At 49.4% G+C, this 8,666-nt stretch overlaps 1 protein-coding gene across 1 annotated transcript; it reads left to right on the top strand.

Moving 5' to 3' along the window:
• The first annotated feature begins 3,198 nt into the window (after positions 1-3,198).
• On the top strand, positions 3,199-8,393 carry LOC117080288 (putative serine protease 42). The gene is made up of 5 exons (XM_033205214.1): positions 3,199-4,026; positions 4,228-4,384; positions 4,729-4,991; positions 5,897-6,057; positions 7,410-8,393. Exons 1-5 carry the CDS (start codon positions 3,825-3,827, stop codon positions 7,644-7,646), a joined length of 1,020 nt encoding a protein of 339 aa, XP_033061105.1. The 5' UTR covers positions 3,199-3,824; the 3' UTR covers positions 7,647-8,393.
• Positions 8,394-8,666: the final 273 nt, after the last annotated feature.

Here is an 8,666-nt window from a genome sequence, read left to right as displayed (position 1 = left end):
CCAGAATAGATAATCTTTAAAGGTTTGGAGCAGCACAGTTTCCTACTTCTCCTGGAGAAATAGAGGATATTTAATGTTATGTTCACGCAGCTATAATAGGCTTTTACCTGTGCCCTGGAAGTGACATTTTTATGCCCCCTCTGCACCCCTGGTGGCAGAGGGCTGGTGTATTTGTGTGTGTGCGTGTGTGTGTGTGTTTGTGGTAGTGGTAGTGTTAGTGGTGGTGGTAGGGTTGCTGGGAAACAGAGTAGAGGATCCAGGCCAGATGTCATGCCTTTCCCACAGTGGCTTCTGCTCACCTCCCCAAAGACTGCACCGTGGGCAAGGCTTGCTTTGGTCTCTTGCCCTTCCTCTAATCTTTCTCTTGAAGACCTGGTGGAAGTTTGTGGAGAAGAGCCTATGAGTAGATGCACATTTGCTTTGTGTTTGCAGCTCCCACAGATTCTAAAGTCTCACTCTAGGCCACACTCTGCCTTTCACAGTTCATTAAAAGATAACAGGCTGCCACAATAGCTGTTACTGTGGAAATGAAAGATATAAGGACTGTGGGGAAGACTGGTTACTTATTACTACACGAAAATTTTAAAGAAGGCAAATGGCAATCTTGAATTTTAGTTTCTTGGATTAAAAGCTTGTATGATTTCCTGAAATAACTTCATATTCCTTGTCACTACAGGATTGATGTAGTTGAAAATAAAATGTAGTATCTCATCTTTTGGGTTGCTGAATTTCAACGTAAATGGAATTAACAGCTTCATTATAATTCTTACATAAAAGTCAGGGCATTGATTGGGAAAGAGTGAGACCATGAAAATTTAAATGAGGCACATTTGGATAGATTTAGGACATCTGACCCCAGCCACATTGAACCTCCCTTGCTAACAGAAGCAGTACATCCTCTGTTTTGACAAGGGTGGTCCTCTCTACCCTAGAGCTACTGTATTGACTTCAACTGAGGAAGTTACAGGATAAGGGCATGCCAGTTTCATACCTACCTCTAGTAGGTCTAAAGATCTACTGCCTCTAGATCCCTACCACCTCAGCAAATCTTTACTGCCTCTAGACCTAATAAGTACAGTCAGATCCCAGCATGCTCTGGAAGGACAGATACAAAGTATAACCCAGGGGGAGAAGGCTTCCTTACAAAAAGAACTGCAAGATTTTGCTAACTTTCATGGGAAAGAACTTGGGAGATATGTATAGGATTGGATTCTGCAGACTCTTGATTAGAGAGGCTTGGGTCGAAACTTACCAGGAGTACGTTTACCAGAAATTCTGAATTCAGTTTGCTGGTGTGTGTAGATACCAAACAGGCAGGTGAAAGTGACTCTACATCAAGCTAGTCCAACCTGCGGCCCATGGGCCACATACAGCCCAGGACAGCTTTAAATGTGGCCCAAGAAAAACTTAGAAATTTTCCTAAAACATTATTTTTTTTGTGATTTTTTTAAAGCTTATCAGCTATCATAAGTGTTAACATATTTTGTATGTGGTCCAAGACAATTCTTTTTCCAGTGTGGCCCAGGAAAGTCAGACGATTGGATACCCTTGCTTTACATGTTTACTTGTTTATTTTTATTTTTGAGACAGAGTCCTGCTCTGTCATCCAGGCTGCAGTGTAGTAGTGTGATCATGGCTCACTGCAGCCCGGAACCCCTGGGCTGAAGGGATCCTCCCACCTCAGCCTCCTGAGTAGCTAGGACAACAGGCACAGGCTACTATGTCCAACTAATCTTTCTATATTTTGTAGGGACAGGGTTTCTCCATGTTGCCCAGGCTGGATATGGGTTTGTGACTCATGGGCTCAGGCAATCCTCCTGCATTGGCCTCTCAAAGTGCTGGGATTACAGGTGTGAGCCACCGCACCTGGCTGCTACTTGGTTGTTTTAAACTTGAACTCAGTGGTGGCCCACACTTGGCTACCAAGTGTGATATGTCAGAAATTCCTTGTTTGTGGGCGGCAAGCCACCCAGGTGCCGAGGCAAGAGACTGAAGGCACAAGCGATTCCAGCATAATAAAGAAAGTAATTAAATTAAGAAAAGTTATACTGGAAATAGGATATAGATATAATTATTATTAATCATTAGTTTGTAGTATTACTCTTTGTTCTATTATTAGAATAATCTCTGTTTTTAAATTATAACCTAGAAAAAACCAGGCCATACAGAATTAGGAGCTGAAGGGACACTGTGAAAGATGACTAGAAGAGTGTGAGCTCTCTGTCATGCCCAGATAAGGGCCACTTCAGAGCTACTTGGTCTAGCAGTAGTGCCAGTGCCTGGGAAGGCACCCGTTACTTAGCAGACCAGGAAAGGGAGTCTCCCTTTTTCTGGAGGAGTTAGAGAATACTCTGCTCTACCAGCTCTTGTGGGAGGCCTGGCATTGGCCAGGCCTGCCCACAGTCATCTGGAGGCGTAAACGTCTTCCTGTGGTGCTGCGCTTCTATGGTCACACTCCTTGTCCACTTTCATGTTCCGCCTGTACACCTGGCTCCTTCTTTTAAGTTCTTAGAAGATAGCAGTAGCAAAATTAGTGAAAGTATTAAAGTCTTTGATCTTTCTGATAAGTGCATAGAAGAAATGCTGATGTATGCTGCCTTTCCTCTCTGCCTTGGCTACCACAAAGGGAAAGGCCCCCTGTCCGGTGGACATGTGACTTGCGTGACCTTATCAATCGTTTGAGACGACTCATACTCCTTACCCTGCCCCCTTCCCTAGAATACAATAAATAGCAGCGAGTCCAGGCCACTACAGGTCTCCGCATCTTGGTGGTAGTAGTCCCCCAGGCCTAGCTGTTTTTCTTTCTGTCTCTGTCTTATGTCTTTATATCTACAATCTCTCGTCTCCACACACGAGGAGAAAAACCCACAGGCCCTGTAGGGCTGGTCCCTACACTTGTTCAATGTAGAGAGAGAGTTAGAGAGAGGGGAATATTGGGATGGATTCATGATGTATGACCTGCTCGCCCACTCCCCTGAGCTCCAAGAGGGCCTTAGAGAATGCCCCCTTCACCAAGACTTAGAACAATAAATTGGTGAGGAGAGCACTGGCATCCTTGGAAAACACTGTCATGGTTGTCCACTTTTGGACAGGAAAAAGTGGAACATACAGCAATTCAAAAGCTGTTATTGTTGTTGTTTTTCCTCCAACTTCAACAAAGATGAAGCCAGGAGGGGCAGAGGCTTGGTAGTAGGTCTTGGGCAGCAGACAAAAGGATGAGCTACCAGAACAGACAGAATAGACATTAGGGACACAGAGCTAATAAGAGTGGATTGACCTGCGGGCTGTTTAAAAGATGCCCCTGCGACTGAAACAGAAGAGCAGCCCACTCCTCTGTCTAGCCTGCTTCATCTGTAAAGTCCTCCTACCTTAATATCTAGGTCTGGTGAATGAAGCCCTGATTTGAGGACGCTATGGAGAATGAGAGCGCCTCGATGAATTCCCAGAAGACCCATCCTGACCAGCTCCAGGCCAGGTACCACGCCTGCAAGGGCAGGAGCAGCATCGCACCTGCCTCCTAAGTGCTGACCCTAAAGCAGGAGGTCTCCATCAAGGGCAGTTTTCTCAGAATTACCCTAACCCCTTGGTCCTGGGCAGGGTTCTGGCTGGACATAGTCTGGAGTGAGGATCTGAGTGAAACCGCACCGCGAGGGCGACATTTCCCACTCAGACAAGGAATCTGGCAAGACCCGGGTCCGGCAAGTCGGCTCCGCCATTTCCACCCCTCGAGGCTCCTGCCCCTCGTGCCTCGCAGGAGCCCTGGTTCCAGCCAACCCCCGGCAGGGGCGCGAGCTGTCGGGAGAGGGGCAGCCGGTATCCATGACATGTCCTCTGGCGGCGGCTCCCTGGGCCTCCTGGCCTGGCTCCTGCTCCTTCAGCCCTGGCCCTGGCAGAACTGGGCTGGCAGGGCGGCGCCACGCCTTCCCTCCGCTCTCCTCTCAGAGGAGGGCCGCGAGAACCCCAAAGCGAGGCCGGCCTCAGGACCTGCGGCGGGCCCCCCACCCAATCTGTTTACGTCCTTCCCAGGTGACTCACTGCGTGGGAGGCCCGCAGGCGGAGGTTGGGCGCCAGGCTGGGGCAGGTGCTACCTGGTAGCCCGGGGAATCTGAAGCGTGGCTCGGGAGCCCTGGGGGACACGATTCCTTCTTGGCTGTCGTCGGGGCACCCGGGGGAGTCGAGTCCTGTGTCTTTGAGTGAGTTCTTCATCCTACACTATCCTCACCCCAGTGTGTGGCCGAACCCCTCTGAGAATCGTGGGAGGAGTGGACGCGAAGGAAGGGAGGTGGCCCTGGCAGGTGAGCGTGAGGGCCAAAGGCAGGCACATCTGCGGTGGCACCCTGGTCACCACCACGTGGGTGCTGACGGCAGGCCACTGCATTTCCAGGTGAGGAGCGACACGCGGGGCTGGGGGGCCTTCTGGGGCCAGGCCAGCCCCCTCAAGCACCCACTGAGTTCCATTGCCCTGGCAATTTGGCAACAACGAAACAAAACTCACAGTGAAGCCGGAGGGGGTCTCTGCATTGGTCGTCTTGCTATAGGCATGTCTAAGTTGGGCAGGCAAACCAAGTTTGAGAGTGATCAAGGAAGAGTTTTTTGTGATGGAGATGGGGTGGTAGGGATAGTGGCCCGGGAGATTGAGGCTAGTTTGAGAAACATTGGAAATGTATGGAAAAGGCACAAAGGATGTTTCCCAGGCCTTTTCTTAGAGGCATGTCCTCTCTCCCACAGCCGCCTCCGTTACAGTGTCAAGATGGGAGATCGGAGTGTCTATAATGAAAACACAAGTGTGGTGGTCCCTGTCCGAAGAGCTTTTGTCCACCCTAAGTTCTCAACAGTTACAACCATTCAAAATGACCTTGCCCTTCTCCAGCTCCATCATCCTGTGAATTTTACCTCAAACATCCAGCCTATCTGCATCCCTCAGGAGAATTTCCAGGTGGAAGCTAGGACCAGGTGCTGGGTGACTGGATGGGGCAAAACAAAAGAAGGCGGTGAGACTTCAAGGCAGGAAGCAAAGTTGGGGCAGAGAGGAGGCACCCTTACCCCTGGAGTAGACAGGAAGGCTACAGAGAGGGGCAGGGAGGCAGACTGCCTGGTGGGTGGCAGGTTGTGAGGGGCACGCAGTTTAGCAGCTCTCAGGGTCATGGTTCCTGGTTGTCTTGGGTGACACCAGAAACTGGGTTGAGTTCTTTTGTTGCAACACAAATATTTGATGGCAGCCATTTAGGAAGACTTTTGTCCTGGGAACTGGAGTTGCTGAGCCAGGAGAAGAAACACATGGGCAACATCTCCTTCTGTGGATTTGTGGGGGCACTGTGCTTGACTGGTTTGGGGGGATTTTTAGGTTCCCTGGACAGAGCCAGATGCTATAAAGTTCTCCCCAGGAACACCTCAGAGGGTAATGAGTTGTCTGCCAGTCAGAGCTGCTCCTCTTTGGAAGCACCTGCCTTGGTGGACAGGGTATTTTCTGTTCCTGGAGATGTAGAGAGAACCAGAAGACTCCTGTTGGTGGGGTGTAGGCCCTCCTATCCCTGGGGAGAAGCTGGATTTGGTACTTCTGGGGCATTTTCTGCCTGAGAGTCTGTGATCCTGCTCTAGACAGTAAAGATGCTTTACTGATGCACAGGACACACTCTCACTATTGCTACTGATACTTTGAGTGACGATACTTGGTTGTCATTTCTCAGGTTGGCAAGGCCTTGCCTCTCCCTCTCCTGAAATATTCTTCCTGTTCCTGTCTTGGTCTTGTTTCTTACATCCTCCTCTCCCCATATCAACTTTGGGCCTTCTGTGTCAAATGAGAATAATACTCACTGCCTTGTCTTTTTCCAGAGGGATGCTGGGTGCTTAGGGGCCTATTGTCCACTTGTGCATATCTGATGATCTTCTTTGATAGGAGAGAAACTTACATCAGAAATTCTCCAGGAGGTGGACCAATACATCATGCGCTATGAGGAATGTAATAAGATAATAAAAAAGGCCTTGTCATCTACTAAGGATGTAATAAAAAAAGGGATGGTCTGTGGCTATAAAGAACAAGGAAAGGATTCTTGCCAGGTAAGTTCATGGATCCTTTCCCCATTCCCAGATGGCAGAGTCTCGGTTATTTGCTGCTTCCTCTGTTCACGCCTAGTTGAGTTAAAGAGATTCATAAAGGGAAACCTGCCATGGCTGCCCTAACTTGGCCTGGTCTGTTCTTTCAAAAGGGAGGAGCACTGCCTGGGGGCACTGCTGGTGTGTGGGAAAGTTGGGGTGGGAAATGCTAATAACATATGCCGTACTAATTGAGGTCCTCCTATGTGATGCTCACCATGCCAGTGTGGACATTAGCCCTCATTATCTCAGTTAACCCACACCACAACCCTGCAACATAAACATCACACCCCTTGTATGAATGTGGAAGGCGAGATCCAAGGACGTTACTTCAGGATCCTCCTGTGAGTACCAACTCCCAGACCCACGCTCTTCCCTCGGCACCAAGCTGCCTTCCTGAGGAGGGGCCATTTGAGCTGGGTCTTAGAGAATGAGTATTTGGATTTCTTGGAAAGAGGAAAATAGCATTGTAAGGAGACGGAATAGCATGTACAGTGGCTCAGAGGTCTGAGGGTACTTCTCATGTTAAGGGACACTTTACACCTTTGGAGCAATGAGGCAGCAAATGTGGCTGAGAAGTGGGTTGGAGTCAGAATGTGTATGACTTGGAGTGCAGTGCCAATTTTCTAGATTTTGCTCTGGCAGGACTTGGGAGGGGGCTTTGGTGAGCATAATTAGATTTGCCTTTTCGATAAATGACTCCCTGAGCTGTGTGGTGCATAGACAGAAGTCTAAATGCTTGTTTTCATCACCTAGGCCATGATAAATTGAGTCCTGAGCAGTGCCTGGGGCAGGGAGGCAAGTGAAGGTGTTTTTGAGGTTGACCCATCCATTCTTGTTGACTGACTACATGTAGGAGGGGGGGTGAGGGAGAGGTTCAGGAGGACCCTATTTTTCTGACTGAGATGGTTGGTCAGCAGAGGAGGTTTGGGAAAGGACATGCAGAATTCTGCTTGAGTTGGAGGGTGTGGAGCTGGCTATGTAGGTTAGGAGTTGTAGAGAAACTTCAGGCTAAATACAAGGATTTAGGGGGCTGCCATGCTGAGGTGATGTTCAAGACATTTAACAGCCACTATGGTTTGGAAAATGAGAAGTCATCATTTTCTCAGAGCATATTAAAGTTTTCCCCTTAACTTTTTAGTTCCCATGCTCACATATTCAGTTGTCATATTCACAGAAATCTGGGCAGTGGGGCCTTTGAGGTGCCAGAGGAAGCCCTATGTGTGCCTGTCTCCTCAACACCTTGTAGTACAGTCAGTCTGCTCTGATATAGATCCTATTCAATTTCTGAAGTTCGTTTCTTTCTCTTTCTCCAGGGAGATTCTGGGGGTCCCTTGGCCTGTGACTATGATGACACATGGGTCCAGGTAGGGATTGTGAGTTGGGGCATTGGCTGTGGTCGCCACGGATTGCCTGGAATTTATACGGAAATTGGTGTCTACAGTAAGTGGCTGATGGCAGTGGTGGATCAGGCTACCTGTTCGTATCCAGCAGTGTTCCTCATTTTACTCCTGCATCTGCTGCTGCCCCTGGGCATCCTGGTGGCCCTGTGATCACCCCAGTCCACTCCCCTTTTGTTTCTGAGTCTTATACTAGGCCTCTCTTCCAACCTCCCACTCCTTCCCAATGCCCTTTCTGCAAATCCCAGTTGGAATCCATGGACCCTCTGGAGATCCATACAATAGAGCATGGCAGGGAGACTGGGGCCTGGAAAGTGCCCCTGCCTGGTGCTCTGGTCACCTGCCTGAGCCGTGCCTGGACCAGGGCTGTTCTCTGGCTGGTGGGAAGGAGGGAGTGAACTGACTGCAGCTAGAGGGCCAGCCGCCCTGCCAGGTGGGCCACGGTGACTCCTCAATATCTGGGGGAACATCTATCAAAGAAGAGACATCATCAACGGTGAAGCAAGCGTTCAACGTGGTTCTGGTTTCAGGGCTCCCACCTGAGACTCTGTGAAACCAGCCAGCTGGGTGATTGCTCAGAGAGAGTGAAGGAGGCGTCACCAGGTCCCTGCAGAGGTGTGAGGCCTGGGACTTCCACTCTGGCTCCACTGTCTGGGGCTGGGAGAAGATCCCCTGCAGCCCAGTGTGGATCCATCTGCCAGTGGACAGCCTCTGCCACACCAGCTCTCTTGGGGCAACCCATTCTTGGCACTCCCTTCCTCAGTGGCCTAGTAGCCACTTTCAGGGACACTGCAAGTTGTATTGAGTCTGTTATGGAGTGTGGAGTTTTCAGATATCAACTAAATAAATGTTTGGAGAGTCTCCAGTGTTCTACATGTCTACTGGCCTGGTTATTGGGGACGCTGAAGAGAATTTACCTCACATTAAACTTAGGAAGATGTTGATGATTCTTTTTAAACTAAAGAGTGAGAGGGGTAGTCTCTGCCTACCCAGTTGTGAGTTGGATGGACGGTTTTAGACAGTTGGGTTTTGCTGCCTATGCTCTCCATGGCCATCAGCATTTCTGCATGGAGTTTTGTAGCTGAGTTTGCTAGTCATTGCATCTGGGAAGGAGGAAGTGAGAGAAACTGGAAGCAAGAGAGGGGTCAGGGCACTACATCCCAAACTACATCC

This window comes from Trachypithecus francoisi, unplaced genomic scaffold (genome assembly GCF_009764315.1).
Source record: "Trachypithecus francoisi isolate TF-2019V2 unplaced genomic scaffold, Tfra_2.0 Lachesis_group0, whole genome shotgun sequence".
Classification (NCBI taxonomy): Eukaryota; Metazoa; Chordata; class Mammalia; order Primates; family Cercopithecidae; genus Trachypithecus; species Trachypithecus francoisi.
The sequence above is the reverse complement of the archived record's forward strand: the minus strand, read 5'-3'. Positions and strand labels throughout refer to the sequence as shown.

What these genes read in the sequence shown, in the direction of transcription:
- LOC117080288 (XM_033205214.1), top strand. Translation starts at nt 3,825, where the DNA reads ATGTCCTCTGGCGGCGGCTCCCTGGGCCTCCTGGCCTGGCTCCTGCTC. An exon ending in GGGCAAAACAAAAGAAGGCG is followed by an intron (nt 4,992 to 5,896) that starts GTGAGACTTCAA and finishes CTTCTTTGATAG; the next exon opens with GAGAGAAACTTACATCAGAA. An exon ending in AAGGAAAGGATTCTTGCCAG is followed by an intron (nt 6,058 to 7,409) that starts GTAAGTTCATGG and finishes CTCTTTCTCCAG; the next exon opens with GGAGATTCTGGGGGTCCCTT.